Source organism: Poecilia reticulata, linkage group LG5 (genome assembly GCF_000633615.1).
Source record: "Poecilia reticulata strain Guanapo linkage group LG5, Guppy_female_1.0+MT, whole genome shotgun sequence".
NCBI classification, from domain to species: domain Eukaryota; kingdom Metazoa; phylum Chordata; class Actinopteri; order Cyprinodontiformes; family Poeciliidae; genus Poecilia; species Poecilia reticulata.
In genome coordinates, this window is record NC_024335.1 from 33,404,403 (window position 1) to 33,424,582 (window position 20,180).

The 20,180-nt window shown below is 38.5% G+C and overlaps 2 protein-coding genes across 2 annotated transcripts; one reads left to right on the forward strand and one right to left on the reverse strand.

Moving 5' to 3' along the window:
• The first annotated feature begins 2,133 nt into the window (after window positions 1-2,133).
• LOC103465612 (round spermatid basic protein 1-like) lies at window positions 2,134-7,926 on the forward strand. The gene is made up of 6 exons (XM_008410606.2): window positions 2,134-2,138; window positions 2,293-2,452; window positions 3,240-3,382; window positions 3,482-3,649; window positions 4,425-4,533; window positions 4,614-7,926. Exons 1-6 carry the CDS (start codon window positions 2,134-2,136, stop codon window positions 5,136-5,138), a joined length of 1,110 nt encoding a protein of 369 aa, XP_008408828.1. The 3' UTR covers window positions 5,139-7,926.
• Window positions 5,423-19,059, reverse strand: LOC103465611 (tyrosine-protein phosphatase non-receptor type 22-like). The gene is made up of 19 exons (XM_017305012.1): window positions 18,936-19,059; window positions 16,412-16,478; window positions 16,242-16,319; window positions 16,010-16,096; window positions 13,217-13,772; window positions 13,056-13,130; window positions 12,824-12,901; window positions 12,612-12,683; window positions 12,391-12,521; window positions 11,661-11,688; window positions 11,436-11,525; window positions 11,150-11,218; window positions 10,926-11,059; window positions 10,772-10,799; window positions 10,223-10,285; window positions 9,844-9,947; window positions 9,737-9,767; window positions 9,567-9,650; window positions 5,423-8,026 (listed from the first exon to the last, which is right to left on the reverse strand). Exons 3-19 carry the CDS (start codon window positions 16,317-16,319, stop codon window positions 7,965-7,967), a joined length of 1,770 nt encoding a protein of 589 aa, XP_017160501.1. The 5' UTR covers window positions 16,412-16,478; window positions 18,936-19,059; the 3' UTR covers window positions 5,423-7,964.
• Between the last annotated feature and the right edge of the window lie 1,121 nt (window positions 19,060-20,180).

Consider the following 20,180-nt stretch of genomic DNA (forward strand, 5'->3'; position numbering starts at 1 on the left):
GGGGGGGGGGGGGGGGGGGGGGGGCAATGTTGTTGATACAGCATGGCTTCAAATTTAAACAACCCAACAATCCTAGTTCTCAGTAGGCTAGGCTGTTGTGAATTCTCTGACACATATACTGGAAAAGCACCATCAGGGTCCGCAGATCTTTAAAAAGTCTTTTAATTTATGTATCTAGAATCAAGACCTCAAAATGTCTTAAACTGGTTTTTATAAAGTTGGTCTTCAATATGCTAATCACAGGTCTTAAATTTTGTCTTGACAGGACTAATTACTCGTACGGCAGAGAGTTAGGGCCATACTAAGAAAAACTTTTTAAAAATTATAAGAAAAAAGTCATAATATTACGAGAATATTATGACTAAAGTCAATGTAATACTAACATAATGTCATATTACCAGAATAAAGTGGTAATGTTATGACTCGTAATTTTATTTATTCTTTTGTTTTCCTTGCCGTTACTCTAATACTCCATAGTTTGTACATTTCTTTCTACATTTAGGTATTAAATTCCATTCACAGTGGTCTTAAAAGGTCTTGAAAAGTCTTAAATTTGAGTTGGTGAAACGGGCAGAAACCTGGTTGAGAGCTCAGTCTGTTTGTCCTCCAACACAATGGTGACAAAAAATCGCAACTCAAAAAACTAGAATTCTGGCAACTTTTATTTGGAAGTAACTTCTGCTCTGGTTCTGACCAGTTTTATTACTCTTATTTTATGCAAAAAATATATAAAATTGTTGGTGCAAAACAACAGGCAAGTCACCTGTCATTTAGATAAAAACAAAACAATTTTGCTTTTCTGTTTAAAGCAATCTGACATTCATATTTACAGTTTGTACTTGTCAGTGGAATAGAGATTTATCTGCTCTGAAAAATTTGATTTTCTGACCCCTAAATCTGTTGATGTTTGCTTTTTGAAGAGAGGAAGTAGGAAGGTTTGCAGAGGATGCTGATTGGAGGTCACAGAGCTTTGCAGGTTTTTTCCCCTTCATGTAGGGAACATTTGATCATTTCACCCACTGGAAAGTTTTCTGTCTATGTAAGGGCTGTAAGCTCTGGATGATGATGATGATTGTATGTCATTGTGTAATATTTACCTCTATGCTCTGACTGCTGTTGATGGAAAACATATGCCAGCAGGTACCAGTTTACACACTAGGTATATCACAATGTCTATTAGACATTAAAGATTAAATGTGGCTGGGAAGCAGTACATTACTGGAACAAAAAACTTTGAAACTTCTAGAACAATTAAGAATTGTGAAAGTCAACAAAATAGTAAATTTATATGGATAAAGGTAAAAAAATTATAAATGTTTTTCAACATTGTGCTGTTGACGACTCTGCACCGGGACATGTCGCTCCGATACAGGAACCCCACTTAACTGTGGAAAATATCCAGATGCATTTCACTCTCTGAGGATTTCTGGAATTTTGTTGCAAATGTCTGACTTTAAAACCTCAGAAAAACTCCTGAGTTTTTGTTTTTCATTGAAAATTTGTGACTTCACAATGTCAGAATATAGCTTAGTTTTTAACATCGTACATTGTTGGCTTTCTTCTTTTTTTTCCACATCCGAGAAAGTTCTTTTTTTTGTTGTTGTTTTTAGAAAATACGTGAAATTACTCTAGAAATATTGAGGCTGTTTTGGTAGAAATGTATTTCTTTGTGGCCACATTTGAATGTTTTTCATTAATCTACAATGGCGAGAGTTATCCGCTGAACTTGCTAAGCACTTAGAGTTCAGCATGTAACATTTTATCTGTAGCTCTACACACCTTTAACAACCTGGAGCTCATGTGCAAATAACCAAATGTGTTAATGGGATTCACACACTGTGCTCTGCAACATTACTGCTGTGTAAATGTGGGCGTATCAGAAATCCATTAGTAGTAATGTGGATTTCTGAAGGGCTTTAGAGCAGAACCTGTCGTTTCTGGCAGGCGGCTAATTGTGACAGTTTTTGTTCTGCTAAAAAGAAAAGACAGTGAAGTCTGGCTGGTTTTATTCATTCTCAAACCATCTGCTTGATGGAACAGCTGTGTTTTTATTACATATTCATTATTAAAACTGTAACTATCGAGAGAAAACTCAAGCTAGTAATAATGATTGCTGTGTTGTCATTCTACAGGATGCAGTGCAACCGTGTTAAACAAAAAAAGATAAAGTAAAAAATTGCAATAAATCTTTAAAAAAATGTTTTGTATTTCTATGGCCCATAATTGCATTTATCATTCATATTGATAAAATATTATTTTGGCTTACAGATAATTAGCTTGTAGCACTTAAAGGTTCCTTTACTTTTTTCCCCAGGTGAGCCGGACGTATTGCTCCGGAACGTACCGAGCCGGACCCATGAGGCAGATCAGCCTGGTCGGCGCCGTGGACGAAGAAGTCGGAGATTATTTCCCAGAGTTCTTGGACATGCTGGAGGAGTCGCCGTTTCTCAAGGTGGGAGAGAGATTTATCTAGCTTCTGTAAGAGTTTGTGTTTGTAGCACAGCAGCTTTATCACTTAAATACAAGAGTGTATTAGTATTTTAGAGAAAGGCAAGCAAAAACAGGTACGGAATCTGTTGTTTTTAGTATCAAAATTACATCTTATTGTTAAGACAAAGAAAAGGAAAAGCTATTTAGCTAAATTATTTATATTCATCTCATCCTGATTTTTGCTTCAACTTACACATATTAAGAAAATGCGGATATCCTAGGTGTCATTGGCGGCTGGAAGATATGCAGAAACAGAGATGATGCAGGCTGAAAGTGCTTGAATTGTAATAAAAAAAAAAAAAAGAAAAAAAGCCCCAAAGGCTTGACTATATGCAGATGAGTTTCATTCTAGAAAAATATGAACATGAAAGGAAAAAATGTCTGCAACAACCCAAACTGCCAGAAGAGGGAGACATTCTATATTTTAAATGTCATATAACAGCCTCCTGTTTTCTAATCATGTTAGATTAGAAAATGTTCATCATTGTGTGGTCGGTATAAACTAAGAATCATACGCTAACTCACAGAAAATCCCTTATATAACAACAAGTGTTATTCAACATGTACTTTTGATGCTGTCATTTTCACTAAATTCATTGTATGTTGGGCTCAGATTAGTTAAGAAACAAATTTCATTAGATCTTGAATATTGTTTCAGTATTCTGGCATACATTGTCTTGCAGTTGCAGAAATTGCCTTGAATCATCCCCATTTAAATGCATTGTCTGTGTCTGTGACTGGTTTTGTAGATGACCCTGCCTTGGGGAACCCTCTCCAGTCTGAAGCTGGACTGTCGCTCTCAGAGTGACGACGGACCCATCATGTGGGTCCGACCGGGAGAGCAAATGGTTCCAACGGCTGATATGCCCAAGTCTCCATTTAAGCGTCGCAGGTAAGAGCTTGTGCAAGAAAGTTTGACGTCTACCTCTAACTAAAAAGAAAAACGGCTGCTCATCTGCTGCTTTTCTACTCATTTATTTGATTATTTTAGATCTATGAATGAAATAAAAAACCTGCACTACCTACCGAGGGCCAGTGAACCCAGAGAGGTTCTGTTCGAAGACCGGACTAAGGCCCATGCTGATCATGTAGGTCAGAGTTTTGACTGGCAGAGCACAGCTGCTGTGGGGGTCCTGAAGGCTGTGCACTTTGGAGAAGGGTGCGTTTCCTTGAGCATAATCAGATTTGCCTAACTGTTGTTAACTACACTGCAAAAACACTTAATCTTAACTTATATTTTAGTCCAGTTTTTGTACAAAAATATACTTACAAGTAACTTTTCAGCAAGATATCCATCCATCCCTCCATCCAATTTCTTTACACCCTTGTCTCTTAATGGGTTTGGGAGGGTTGCTGGTGCCTATCGTTCTGGGTGAGAAGCGGAGTCACCCTGGACAGGTCGCCAGTCTGTCGCAGGGCAACACAGAGACACACAGGACAAACAACCATGCACACACACACACACACACACACACACACACACACACACACACACACACACACACATCATGGGCAATTTGGAGAGGCCAATTAACATGACAGTCATGTTTTTGGACTGTGGGAAGAAACCGGAGTACCCGGAGAAAACCCGTGCATGCACAGGGAGAACATGCAAACTCCATGCAGAAAGACCGGGGCTGGGAATCGAACCCAGAACCTTCTTGCTGCAAGGCAACAGCTCTACCAACTGCGCCACTGTGCAGCCGCCAGTGTAGCTATTATTTTTTAAAGAATACAAGTTCATTCTAAACCTTTCTTGCTGAAAAGTTACTTGTAAATTAGTTTTGTCTTATTTCAAGTGTACCAAGTTATTTTCACTTCAAACTAGCCAAAAAGACTTGGCAAGATTTGATGTTATTGCAGTGTAGTTGATTTCCCAAACCACAATATAAGAAGATTATTTACTTGATTATTTTTAATTTGATCTCTTAAAGGGATAACCGCCCTCGGATTACCAAGGATGTGGTGTGTTTTGATGCTGGGGACTTTAACGAGGTTGTCCAGAGGCTGCAGCTGGATCTTTATGAGCCCCCAGTTTCTCAGGTAAATTCAGATTCCAGTTAAAAATAACATCTTTTTTTTTCTGCATATGTTTAATAACGCTTGTGTGTGTCTTGGTGAAGTGTGTCCAGTGGGTGGATGACGCCAAGCTGAATCAGCTGAGGAGGGAAGGCATCCGCTACATCCGCGCGCAGCTCTGCGACGACGACATTTACTTCATCCCCAGGAACGTCATCCACCAGTTCAAGACGGTGTCAGCCGTCTGCAGCCTGGCCTGGCACATCCGCCTCAAACAGTACCACTCGGCCGAAGACACGGATGCCACGGAGGAGCAGCAGCAGCCCAAAGATCTCAGCCCCACATCGGGCCGAGTCTCCTTCTCCTCCCCTGCCAGACCGGACTCCACCCTCACCCCGTGCTCACGGCGCCAGCCGGACAGCATCCACGGCGGGGTGGCCAAAACCGAGGAGCCCGAGTTCCAGAGGCCGGCCACGCCGTCGAAGGAGCCTCAGCCGGCCCCCCCTCAGCCCACCAAATCCACTCACCTCCCCCACCTTTACCCCGCCTCGGTCCACTCTGGCTGCACGCCCTCGAAGGAGCCCTCGCTGCCAAAGGCTAACGGCCACACCACGGAGATCCCCAAATGATCCCAGTCTGTCCTTCTTCCTTCCAGCTATAGCAGGAAGTATTTAAAATTTTAGACTAAATTTGACATCTGAGTCAATCAGGAAGCTTTTAAATTATTATTCTTTTTTATCTCACAATAATGGTGTGTTTTTGTCTTCTTTTTTTTTAACCTACTGTAATGTCATTGTTTAATGGGACAGAATAATATATATATTTAGTTATCGGATGTAAAGAATCTTATTATTTTTAAACTGATATTGTAAATCGTCACACATGATGTGTGGAAGAAGCTTTTTTTTTTTTATTTCACGGTGAAGTTGTTTCTCGGAAACCAATTCACCCATTAACCTGGATGTGTTCTTTATCATTAACAGACGTTCTTCAGCTGCATGAACCTGCCATGTTATCATGTTTGACCTCTGAATCTTATGACGATCACTTTAAGCCCGGGATTATGTATTTTTATTCGATTGATTTGGAGACATGGGCAGCTGTGTGCAGTGAGCTCAGCGCAGCGGGGGCAGGGTGTTAATTTGGCTTGGTTGGGGTCACTTTATGTCAAAGTGAGATTGAAAATCCCCCAGAAACTGGATGTCAATTCTTCAGAGAATCCAGTAATGCTTAAAGCACTCTCCTCCCTCCATGTGCAAAACTTCAGTGGTGTGACTGTTGTAACTTATTATCAGGGTGGCAGCATATCTGGGAACTGGCAGCCTGATGGCAACAGTAGTAGCATATCCATGGTGTGAGACACAAATTCACATCATGGCCCTCGCTGGTGTGCTTGGTCACTGAACCAAGAATTTGTAGCAGGACTGACCACAAGCCAGCCCAACCCTGGCCACACAGAGCAGGCATTACACAAATAAATTAACGTCTTACAACACCATCAACACCACAGCAGATATGTGCTTGGCATTCTGACGCCACTCTGGCTTCAACAAAAGAAAAAAGGATCTCACCATGTTCTTCACACTAAGACATATAAACATGTGATGACTAGTCTGTATCCATGTAAAGATTAGTATGAGAAAAGCTGCTAAGAAATGTCCACACCTCCAAATTGCACGTTAACTTGTTGCTGAGCGCCTGTGGGAAGATTAAGGTTTTCTGTTGTCTGCAATTCAATATGTTTGGGAAAATTGTTTTGAGAGAAGAGGAAGCACGAACAATGTCTCATCAGGTTCATGAATTAATTTCTTTGTTGCGACTAAAAAAGGAGGAAGTGTTTACCCAGGTATGATCCTCCACAGCAGCGCTGTACATGGCAGAGGACGTGCAGGATTCTCAAGTTTAAAATGAAGTTCCACATTTTCTCATTTGATTCTTGTGGGTGAGTATCCAGTCTGCCTTTAAACTGAAATGACTTTTTCTGAGATCCCGAAGGCCGTCTGAAGCCGCTTTGAAGTGGACTAATTTCCCCCTTTAAAAGCATCATGCAATTATGTTAGTAAACTTAAAGCACTTAAATCTTTTTTGCCAGCTATGAGTTTGTATTTATAAAGTCATAATTCAAACTTTGTTTTATATGTGAACTTGTTTGATTGTTTGTACCTTTTTTTTTTATATATTTATTTTCTGCAGATTCTGCTTTCTGATCCGGTATCTCGAGCATCTTTTAATCACAAAGGAACTGCAAAAGTTGCACTTGGCAATAATAGTGAGTCGTTTTTCATGTTTAGAATGAAAATGGAGCGTAATATGTCGTTGTGATAGCTGAGATCATGTGACTGTTGTGATGGTTTTATTGTTTTGTTTTTTTCATCAAAATCCTTCGTAAGGTGATGACTTTAGGTAGTTTTAGAAAGAATGTATAGGATGAAGGCTAGAAATGATGTTCCAAAGCGTCCAGACGTTGGATGGAGATTGAGGCCTTCAGTTTCTTGTTTTCAGAATGAAGTTTAGAAGGAAGGAAGTGACGTTGTGCTACCTAGTGCCTTTTGCATGATTAGACTAACTTAACACTGAAGGCTTCTATTTTTTTGATGACTGAAATGGGAAATAAGTACCTGGTAGCAAATACTTTACACGTAATAGTTTGGCTTTCCTAAATCACAGAATAGATTTTTTGCTATGTTATTATGCCTTCCATATTTGACTTCTTGTAGCTCTTCTTTCTTGAAGATTTTTAGATTTTGTTTCTTTTCCCTAACTTGTTGGCATCATAAATCACAGACAGAAAGATACAGGAAGCATACATTGTTCACCATTGTAAAATAATTCAATAATTTGAATGCAAAGACATATTTTTTAATAAATAAATGTTCAGTTGCAGCATATCCATATGCATGACATTCAATATTTATCAGGATATCCGTTTCATCACATCGCTTTTAAATACCACGGCAAAGAAGCAGTGAACGATGCGAAGTCCGCTCTGGTTGAAAGACAAAGTGTCGCGCTCGTGAGGATTCGTTATACCCGTTTTCTTGTTTCACGCTGAAAGCATACATGCGATCACAATCATCACACACATGCACATTTAAATTTAGTCCTAACCCACAACACAACAGCTTCGCCTTGAGCACAAAATAAAACAGAAACTCACTCCAAGCGGTTTCTCATATTCGAATATTTAAAGTCCCACTTGCGTCGATGTTGCTTTTCGTTTTATAGAAGGCACTGTTCAGCAGTTAAATATTTGCTTTACTTTATAAATTGCACAAAGACTGGGCCCTTCCTGCGTGTTTCCTGATGGGAGGTGCAGCTGCACAGAAACTCCTGTTTCAGCTTTTCTTTGCTCTTCTTCTGCTGTGTCGGATGTTTTCTTGACAAATTTGTAATAAACCTGCTTCTGTCCCAAAGTCACTGAGTAGTGCAGTGTATCATTTTGAGGCCAAGTCTCTTCAGATCCAGGTCTCCGGATAGCTCCGAGGACCTTTTGGCTTTCCAAAACGGTTCCCAAATCCTGTGGAACGGAAAAGATGATTTCAGAAATTAGATTTGTGATGGTTTTGTTTTATCACGTTCGAAAAGCATTTTTAACCCATTAGCTGTTTTACATGGTTTGTCTCTTCACAAATCCAAACTCTAATGTATTTTTAATACAAATTCAAACAGTACTTTATTGAGCCAAAAGAGTATGAAGTAGTAAATGCAGCAGTGAAAGTGGGGGAGATTTCATGTCGTCGACAAAGTATTGCATAATTGTGAAGTAAAACTAGCCATGGGGGCGCAACTACTGACTTCACATATGTGCATCAATTTTAATTCTTGCCACAAGTTCTCGATTTATTTTTGGTCTGGACTTTGACTGGGCTACTTTAAGCAATGAATGTGCTGTTTTCATGCATTTATTCAACCTTTAATCGGTAAACTATTAAGAACAAGTTGTTATTTACAGTGACAGCCTGACGGGGATGGGAATTAAATAGTGTGGACAAACATTAGCTTAAAAATAAAAGCAAATGAGGTGGATTAGCAGTGCTTGTCATCAAATGAGGGTTTCATCCAGGGCATGCTATTTTTGGAACATGCCATGACGATCATGAGATTGTCATACAGCAACAATCTTCAGTCAGAAGCTTCATTGCAAGACCAACTGCTACTGGAGATGCTTCCAGCCCACAACATCACCACCCACAACGACTTTGAAGCCACTTGGATGATGTGAGTTATAATGAGATTTAATTTCCCTTTGGGACTATTAAAATTATGGTGTCCTTAAAATGCATGTATCTAAAATAAAGGCCTTTAAGTCTCTTACTTTTTAAATTAAATTAAGTTTAACTTAAATACATTAATCACGTCTCATAAATGTGGCTGAACTATTAAATCGTTTTTTTTTTTTTCTGCAGGACTTTTCTGTCATCTGCAGACATCCTCATTGAGTTCTGTGGCTTGAGGCGGTTGCGGCTACCGGTAACTAGCTACTAAAATACCCTAGCTAGCTAGCAAGGTTTAAGCTTTTTTATATCCATCATGGATAAGTGCAGATTTATTGCCAGTTGGCTGGATGGTGTTCATCTAAACCATTCGCTCACTTTTTTTGCCAAACCATAAAATTTTCTTTTGTGCATTTTTAATTATTTAGGTCTTAAAATCCATTCATAATGGAATCTTAAATCTGAGTTGTTCAAACCTGCAGAAACCCTGAAAAAAATTCCTGAGTAGAATTAAATGGCCATAGCATGATTCTGCCACCACCATGTTTCAGCATGGAGAAGGTGTGTTCAGGTTGTTTGCTTATCCTCTCAAATAGCTTTTTCACTTGGAGACCAAATAGTCTGATCTGTCCAGAGCACCTTCCTCCAGTGACCTGAATATAATTTGCACAGATGAACTCTACTTATTGCCAGAGGCAGTGTCTGCATTGGATTTTATTTAGTGGTGTCAGAGTTAAAAATTATTACAAATACATCGAACAGTTTTTTGGGGGATATTTTAAAAAGCATCTAAACCACCTATCATTTTCCTTAACGTCAGTATAAACTGGCATATTGACTTACCAAATTTAAACACAGTAAATGAGCTACTATGTGAGGTGGCTGTAGCTCCAGCCTGAGTTGGAGGCGGTGGAGGGGCTGTTTTAGCTAGAATTAAAGTTTTCACACAGTTATCTTATGAGAGAAGTTATTAGTTTTATTAACGACGTGAAGTACAGAGTAACGTTACTTACGTTTTGGTTTATGCCTAAAAAGTTTCAGGCTCTAAATAAAGAAAAGAAAATTATTGATCTATGCTTTATATTATCCATAGCTTATAACGTTGCTCTTCTTGTCTTACCTTTGTTCTCAACATGCTCTTTTCACTGCTTTTGTCTGCTTTGCTTCCTGATCTGTCACTGTTTGGGGTGGGCCTGTGGTTTATATTCTGTTGTTCCACTTGCGCTGATGAACATAGAAACGAAAAGGAGATGAAGCATATTTTTGCCCAGATGTTGACATTTCACCTGGCGCGATGCTCCCCCCTCATGTCTGTGCAAAAAAAACCTTATCCGAACTCTTAAAAGGAATCTCAGCTTCCTTCGATGTGCAGCATCTTGTGGCTGATCTGCTTTTCTTGATATGTCTGAGGATCTTCTGTCATTTTGATGAGTGCTTGTATGGTTATTAATAGACTGTGTGAGAAAGGCTACTGTGTAGTGTGCATCAAACTGACTCACCACTTCCTCCTTCAGCTGCGACCACAGGAAGAGGAGTGAGCTGCGGAAATGCACTGAGGGGCTCTGCAGTATGAACACAATGATTAATAAAAACATTCCCTGTTGAAACACATGTATTTCCACTAATAATAATAATAATAATAGTCAGCATGCAGAACGTTTAACCAGTCAAGCTTTAAACCCCTTCATTTCATACCTCCTTGTGGTAGTGACATTTATTTTTACTGTCTGCCAGCCTCCATGTTTGTACTAACAAAAAGATTTAAGTTTTTTTTTTGTGCATGAAATATGACTAACTGCATTAAATTATGGTATAAATATACAAAAAAAACTAAGTATATATCTATCTACTGTATATATAAGATAGATATTCTTGGTAAGAAGTGATGTTCTCGGGGAATCCCTGCAGGCCTGGGATCCTATGCAGCAGCTTAAATCGTTGATGCTCTGCATCCGAGTCACAGATCTGACCCAACAACAAGCAGGAGGCTATCTGTGTTTAACTTTTAACTGCTTAAAGGCTCAGTAAGATGAAGGCAGATGGCTCACCTGAACGTGAGCTTTTAGCACGAACACTCTGAGGAAAGATGGTAGACATGTTAAAACTTAGGGGAGACAAAAAAGAAATGTTGCTGTAGAGCTCAGTAAAAATTAACCCAGAGTAATTCTGTCGAACTTTATGACATATTGGAGTTCATGTTACCTTGCTCCGGTTCATGACAGCATCCAGGAACTTCTTGGGCTGGGAGCTGCCATCCCACTCTGATGACATTCCCACCCTTGGAAGCGGCTGTGCTGACCCCATGGAAAGAGGGCGCTGCATATTTCTGTCATGAGCTGAGAGATCAGACAGAGTGGCAGTTCTTAGACAAACAACTCTTTCTGTACAAGCTGAGTCGCTGTATAAGGAGGGGATGAAATGCTCACTCGTTTCTGCAGGGAAGGGGAAGGACTCTGGGACTCTTTTAGCAACAGGTGATGCCAGACTGTCCTCAGCTACAAACCCAAGTATGAAAGAATGTTTAATTCTCCTTTTCTAAACATTTTTGATTCGTTCTGAAAGTCAAATAACATTCTATAGTATGTTTTGCACAATGTTTAAACTTTATTTTTACAAATTGGAGTGTAGACCTAGATTTCCCCCCCCTTCTAATCAGTTCTGAAAGAAGAAAAATATTTAAATTTATTAATCTTTTATGCCGGACAAGCTTACTGCGAGGAAGAGGTGGTGGAGTCATAGGGACCGGAGGTGGACTGGAATTGTGGAAATTTGTTTGATCAAGTTGCATTACTGAAGTTGGAGCTATCATGAAAAAAACACAAAGCTGATTTATATTATTGCTCTTCTAGAAACATCAAAGCTTGCAAATGTTAAACTGAAAAGAAAAAATATTAAATGATCATAACAGTGGTTATTTTATCAATCAGAACATCTTACCTGAGAGAGTCATTTTTGCTCTGAGGCTCTGCAAGAAAAAAAGTTTGCTTTCAGAAAATCTACAGAAACATTTTCGAAACATGCGGCAAAAAGGCTGGTCAAAGTTCATAGCTTGACTGTTAAATAAAAAATCCAGTAAATGAGAGGTACTAAGGCTCTCAAAGTCAGATATAAAGTAAGCAGATCCTCTTCAGTATTTAAAATAAAGACAGTTCCTTAGGGTGTTTTCACTCTTGATAGACCAGTAGACTTAATTCGATGGTGGACCAAAGTTGCTACATTGTCATCTGGTTCGGTTCTCTTTGACATTATACTGTGTCAAACAAACCAAACCCTTTGATAAACACCGTCCCCTTAAGAATCACTGAAGGAAACGACATAAAAACTGAAGAAGAAGACATGAGTGCAACATCGTTCTTCATGAAAAGTAAACATGAATGAAGCGTCATCAGACTTTAGCAGTTGTATCATTTCTCTTTTGTCTCTGGTAAAAGATCATGAGCCATTTCTTCCACTAGCGCTAGATTCACGTTAGTTTTGGTTGTATTTACCCAGTGCTATAATCTGCTTCATGCATAATTGTTCATTGTTGAAAGCACTGCCATCCTCTGTTTAGTAAAAAAATAAAAAATTGCTTTGAGGGACACAGTTAATCTGTTCTACATCCTCCTACCTTCCATGAAATTCCAAGGATAATGTACATCTTCCAATGAGAAGAATGTTTCCTCACCTTACTTCTCACAAATGTTTTTTCCTGTTGAATTGCATCTTCTGGAGTCAAAGTTCCCGACCATTCTGAAGACAGTCCTATTACGCCCAGGTTCACTCCCAGTGGCACCCTTGCCTGAGGTTTGACAGGAACTGAAAAGCAAAATTTGTTCATTTAAAAAGAAATTTCCAATCAAAATAATCTAAAATGTGGCGATCATAGGGATACAGTTGCATTGTTACCTGGATCCGAGGCTAATTCAAATGATTCTGGGGTTCTCTCTGGTAGCGGTGGGGCAGGTGACGGGGGGCTTCCTGAGAATTTAGAAAGAGGAAGTTAAATATTTAAATAAAAATCAGTGTTTGAAGTACCCAAAGAATTACTATGCATTTAAGGAAAATGGCGGCAGACATCTTGTGCTCTTAAAGGAAAGTTTTCATAGATGTGTTCTTACCTGTCTGCTCCCCTATTGGTTCAGCAGCAGCGTTTGGTGGAAAGATAACCGACAACCTTTCACATGGATCTGGCAGCTCTGTCAGACGACATTTTGTTCAACGAATACAATACAGCAAGATTTTATGTGTCACTCACTATTCAATGTGTTGCACAATCAGAGACGATCAGATTTTTAAATATATAACAGCACCAGATAGTTTTCTTTTCACATCTAGACTGAGGAAACCAACCTTCCTCCTCAGCCAGGAAGTAAGATTCAGGGGTTCGTTCGGGCAACGGTGGAGGCGCCTCATCATCGGCTGGAGCTTTGAAACAAAACACACGACTGCAATTCAGCAACTCTTATCTGTTTTTTCATAAGACGAACTCATGCACACATGTTTCTGCTTACCTGAGGTTGGAGAGCTGGGTTCCATGTTCTGGTCGTTCAAGAGAAAAGAAGGTGCGCTGAAGAGCGGGCTGCATGTCCATTTGGAGTCTTGTCCTTCGTCCACTAGAGCCTCTTCGGATGAAGGGGAGCTCAAAGGAGTGTCAAAATAGGGGTCTTCCACCATCAGACACACAGCCTCAGGCACAGCAGGTGAAGATGAAGAATTCAGTACAGAGGTGTCGTCTTTGTCTGGTATGCTCTCACTCGTAAGCGCAGCAGGGCTGGTATGTAGAGGTTTAGGAGAGTTGGTCGCTCTCTCATGTAAGTCCTGCGTAGCATTCACAGCCTCTGGTATGGCGTGGGATGGGTTGTGTTGTTGCTGGACCCACTGTAAGTCTCCATATTTATAGGTAGTTTTATTTTCTGAAGCCTGAGCCAAAGGATAATTGTATTGTTGGAAATAACCCCCCTCTTCTTCAAGCAGGAGTTGATGCTGTGGGGTTAAGTCGAGCTCCTCGCTCTCGTCAGAGAGATCATTTTCACTTGTGGCAGCAACAGCTGATTGAAGCATCGTCACCTGTCCAGATGAAAACAGACATAAAAGAGGATTTCATCAGATGACCAGGTACGTACCACTTCTTTATCTTAAGCAAAAGGTCAAAAGGGTTATTTATATACAGGCCACATGAGGTTGTACATTGATGTGATCCATCTCTATGTGCTGAAGTGACCTTCCCAAAGCCCGGACCCCAGGTGCCAGGCAACCAACAAACACAACCAAGATACAGCAGTTGTGTCATGAGGAATTGGCCAAAATTTCAACAAACTACTGAGAAAAGCTTGTGGAATGATAACTTTAAAATTTTATTTAGCCAAGTACTAAGATAATTTGTAAGAACCTCTAAATTTAAATCTGTAACTATCAGTAAGTTGTTTCTCCACCATTAGCGCATTTAGCAGCACGTATACGTGATTATTTGACAGCGCTAAGCCACTCCTCCTGGCTCTCACTGGTGCATTTCTGCAGGTGGCAGTAGTAGCTGGGGGCAGGTGGAGGAGCTTGATCATTTTTCACACATTATCTGTCTGATACTGTCCTGTTACGTGGTGTCAGTTTTAATAAAATACATGTTTTGTTTTTTTTCCCTATTTTTTTTTTAGAAAGGTTACATACTGCAGTTTTAATGAATGTTATGGTATAGACATTGCTAAAAGTTGAGCTATAACAATACAGATTGCTAAAATGGAAAATGTTTTTTTTTGAAAACTGAATTTAAAGTGTTCAAAAACTGGTCAAAGTACAATGTTACTTATTATTATTATTATTATTATTATTATTATTATTACCTGTTATTAAAAGATGACATGTTTAATTTAGTTGTATGAGTCTTTAACATCCCACCTCTGGCACAAAGCGTTATTACTTTCCGCAGCTAACGATTACATAAAATCACAAAATCAATTTAGCTGGTGCAACAGATGAAATGTGGTCTGAACCAACCTTCCTCGTTGCATTGTTAGGCATATGATGTCAATCAAAATAAAACATTTAAACTCATAGATTCATGAGATAAAACATGAATTTACCATATGTTTGTTTTTAATCTTGCCACTGGAAGTGAACAATGTAGAGATCAGATTAACTTTAAGAAAATGATTTTTGCTCATAGCAGATTACCACACCACCATCACAACTTCTGATTTTCCACTCATCATGTGACTACAATCTAAATTTATGATACATTGAAACCACAAGAAAGCCTGCCGCAGCTGTTTGTGTTCTTCGATCTGTACCTTGTGCTTTTCATATTTTTGCATTCGGAGCGCTGACAGTTGCATGCAAAAATGATAGATTTTTCAGATTTTAATAATAGGTCTCAGATCTCAGCTTATTGATCTTGGTAGTGCATGTAGTGCAACAATTAGCTGCACTTTCAAGTGCATTGCAGTAGCTTAGTGTAACATTAAACTGCAGCTGTTCAGTTTGAAAAATGAAACTAGGATTAATTACACATAGATATGCTTTTTAACATCTAGTACATTTAAATTTTATGAATTCATTATAATTATGTCATAATTACTGTTCTAAAAAAATAGCACAAGACTGTTATGCATATCCATCAACAGGTGTGGTTTCGCACAAAATCCGCTTAACAGAGAGTTAACAATGTGTTGTATATTTGGCAGAGCGGATAAGTACCAAGTTTTATTAAATAAAAGATTCTCCGTACTGCTTGTCAGCAGGTTGAAGCATGCAATGCTTCACAGAAGAAATGTGAAGGTTGTAAGTCATGTGCTGTATATGTTTTTATGAGAAATGGTTCTCAAAGAACTGTCTCTAGCTGCAGTCCATGTCTTGTGAATTTACCCCAAATTTTTGGCTGCAGTTAGTTCCTGTTCACATTTTTTACTTCCACTTAACTTTCCTTCAATATGCTTAGTATTAACACCATGTGCAGCCAGCTTCTTTAGAAATGAACTTTTGTGGTTTACTCTCTTTGTGGACAGTTTCAATGTCAACTGTCAAAACATTGGTCTTCCACCTGATTGTGCAGGTCACAACATGTCTGCATTAAAAAATAATATTTTTATTGGTTTCGTGCAATATTACAATTATCTGAGAACCCATAAGTACTAAATAATGGAAATAAGCACGTTAAATAGGCCCTCTCCAGATAGTTCATGTTTTTTTTAGTTTACCTTACCAAAACATTAAACATTGGAACAGTTATGATCAGTGGTGTTGCATGCCACTGCACATATTTTCCTTCTCAACCTGCACCTTTTGATCGATTTCTTGTTGTAGTCGCTCACCTCTGTGTTGCAGCTTTGTGTCTCCATAGTTTGCAAATACCTCCAAAACAGTTCCCTGATAGTTCTGTAGACGAGCAGATACTGTTCCTGAGGGGAAAACAACAAAAGCATACTGAGTTACAACATGTGTAACAAAACACAAATCCACCTTTTCTGCTGTAGAGAAATAGAAATGAAGCTGACGCTATTAGCCTGAAGAGAAGTTCTGCTTTCTGGAGGGTTGAGTAAATACCTTGGTTTGAACTACAGATGGCCTCTGGGTTCTCATTTCTTGAACCATGTTATAGATGCTGAAGTCTGACGTGATCATCTGTAAGCAGGCACACATAAAACATACAATTTATATAAAATATGTTGCTGTCCAGCCAATGAAAATAACATCTTTACACTGGTCAGTATTACCTGACTCCTGAGGAGGTTCCATGTATAATCAATGACACACAGAGCTCCTGTTCTTCCACAGCCAGCACTAAAATCACAACAGCAAAACGTTTCGACCAACGTTTAGTCGACTTAGTGCACCTTAAAGATCAAAACTTCAACAAGCAGACAAGAGCTCAAACATTTTCTAAAATGGTAAAATCTGGAACAAGAGCAGAAGAAACAGAAGATCTAAAAATGAACATAAGAAACCAAGTAACATGAGCAACTGGGAAATTGATTACTGTGGGAATGCAGAAACTGGTTTGAACTGGGGAGCTAGAACGGCAGCTGATAAAATTCGATGAGTAGGAATATTACAAGACAACACAAAACTATTCAAAATAATTTGAAATTCATACAGTAAAAAAAAGAAAACAGAAAAAACGATTTCATAGCTGCAAAAAGCTACAAAGTAGTTTTGAGGATAAAAACAAAATGCCGGGTAAAGTTGAACCTTGAAAAGAGATGAACTGTGGCACACACCCTGCAAAGAGGAATATGTCGAGTTGAAAAACTACACATTAGGGTGTGGCATGTTTTCAAACCGCATTTTCTGCAACATCTTTACTATTAAAAGATACGGTTGTTTATTATTAAGTAGTTACACGACACATTATTGGGAATCAAACCGACTGTAGGAATGTCAAAGCACATTTATTTGAAATGTAGAATGTTCTGTCTTTAAATGTTTACCGTTTCTGAGTTTCCACAACAAGAAGGATTGTTTGAATCTTTCTAGAAAAAGTTGTTTTGTTGTCTTGATAAAACAATATCTTGAGAGGAAGTGAAACAGCAGCCAGTCTTACTGATAAGGCACATCCTTTTTTGCCAGTAAATCTTGCGCTGCCACGGCCTTATAATATGAATCATGTGGTGCACTAACGTACATATCGATGCCGTGTGGGATCTAATTAATTTATTCCAGCACACAACACACAGGCGGTTTTCTGCCTGAATCATTCATTTTCGAAGGCCGTAACTTTATGCAATCTTGAATAAATGGTAAAGGTGAGTGATGAAACCACAATGCAAGTGGTGGAAAAACTCAGAAGGAAAGCCCACATGTGCGTTTTAAAGTGCAGTGGGCCGTTGGTTCACCACCTACATGCATTTCCTGTCAAAAAAAAAAAGAGGAGGGCCCTGACGACTTAGGCCCGATGCGCGAGGACATGTACCCACAAGTAACACAGCGGCATCAGTCAAACCTCTTTCTGCATCGTAAACAATGTTCACACATGAAGGTGCAAAAACTAAAAAAAATAAATCAACCGTAATGTGTGTTGCTGAGGTAACAAACTTCAAACGACTGATGCTTGCATAAAATAAATGGAATAGCTTTCAAATATTTAAAACAATAACTTAAAGCAAATAGTGATAACAAAAAAGTGACATTTTGAAAATGTGATTGAACTGAGGTGTGAACATATCCCTGTCATTTTCAGTATATCTAAAACTAAAGCTACATTTGCAATAAATGTGTTAAATATGGTCTAACTTTAACTTTCTTTTTCAGTTCTCACAGTTTGTTCAATTTTGAGTTATGACCTGCAAGGTTGCCAAGCTTTATGTTTCTTAGTCCATCTTAATTGATCCTTGAACTATTCAACTTATTTGTATAGTTGTACAAAGATTTTTCAGTAAGCTAAAATAGTTTAGCATATTTGGACACATGGATAATTCATAGCAGATTAACCCAAACTGAAAAATTCAAAATTCAAGTGATAAATTGATTGTAGAAATGCCTAAAAAATGAAATAAAAAAGCAATAACCTCAGGTAAAATACACAAAATTACACATTACATGCTGGGAACATCATTACTTAGCGTTTTTAACTTGATGTGCCCTTCCTAACCCTCAGACACTCAGTTTGTAATGTGGAAGTGAGAGGGAACACCATGGTGACATACACAAGGCTATCTTGTTTTGGTGTTGCTAGGGACCAAAATGAGATGAAGACATAAGGAGCATTGTGAATAGAGAAGATGGTTTTAATTACAGAACATATTAGCCGGGAACAGATCAGAAATAAGCAGTGCGGGAACAACAGATGACAGACTAAATGAACCAAGCAGTATTTCTACTAGAGACTATGATAACTGAATGCTACACAAATGAGAAACAGCTGATGAAGATGATTAGATGAAACAGTAGCACAACTAAGCAAAAACTGTTATCAAACTAAATTCAAACTCCAACAAACACTTCGGCCTTCAAAATGAAGATTGTTGCAGCTAATGAGTGTCAAATGATTTAAAGTTATGGCATAAGCAGCTAAAATCTTCGGTGGCCGACAGGAGCAAATGCGCAGCAACAGAGAAAACATGCAAACAAAAAAAAAAAGACACGCGCACAAATGAAATGCAGAAACATAAAAATAGACGCAAACAAAAAAGAATACAACCACAAATGAAATGCAGCAAGGCTTAGCTTTAATCAGTCAAACCCATTTGCTCAGGAATAAATTAAATACTTTAGTGAACCAAAAAATGTTACATCTATTACCTGGCTTAATATCTGTGTTTTCCCTCCACTCATAGGGGAAAACTATCGGGTTTTTAAAACATGGGTTCTCTCTCGGTGTACCGAACATGGAGCGCCCCGCCAGCGGGAGCAGACATCTCCGAAAACGTCGGAGCAATATTGGAATTAGGTGATTTATTAATGAACCGAGCAGATATTTCAGATCTATTAATCTACATTCTCGCCCAAAAACATTGTAAAAAAAAATCATTTTGTGTAATTTTAAGTGTAATACAGCAAAAATAATTTTGCCGCATTGCTGCTTTTCTGAACACCCGTTTTAAAGGATGCAGACCCTAAATTTGGAGACAGCGGTTTTTTGTTCGACTCCCTCTAGTGGTCTGGAGCACTTCCGTTTTCAGCATTTTTGTTTGCATCTTTTCTTTTGTTTGCTGCATTTCATTTGTTTACGTCTCTCTTTTTTGTTTGCTGCATTTCATTTGTGGTTGTATTCTTTTTTGTTTGCATGTTTTCTCTGTTGCTGCGCATTTGCACCTGTCGGCCACCGTGAAAATCAGCCATTCAACTACATTGTGTTTTGTTGTAACTTGATCAATCACTTTGATTTGCTACAGTAATTTTTAAATGTGGTTTAAAAATAAATTTGATATTGATGGGAGGACGAAATTTAAAGTGAATGACAAACCCACATCTGGTGTTTTTAGGTTATAAAATGTCTCCAAAACCTCAAAATGTCACGTTGCGTAAAACAGGTTTATTGTTTGTGTTGATATTAAAATTCTTGCTGTACAATCTGAGAATGACTGCACAAGTTTAACTTCAAAGGGAAGTGTGTGAGAAAGTGTGTGTGAGAAAGAAACGTCTAACGTCTAAAACATGAAGAGCAGACAGACGTTTGTTGTTTTTTAGATGAGTGTGAAATAGCAAGAATTGTTTTTTTGTTTTGTTTTTTGCATTAATCAAATACATAATTTACATAACTTGTGATTGAGCCATAATCATTCCAGGAACTCAAACAAAACAGAACAGACTCAAATATATAAGTCTGCAGACCTCCAAACAGAGTTAACACATTGTTACCAGTTGTCCAAAAAATAAGAAAAATGTTGAAAGAAGTGAATATTTATCTCACTTTAAGTATGAAGTATTATGTACTTCATATTTGCATTATATTGCATGAGTATTCCAAAATAAAAACAGTGGCTTGAATCAGCATGCCTGATTTGATCTGATATAACACCTTACATACACACACACGCATATATA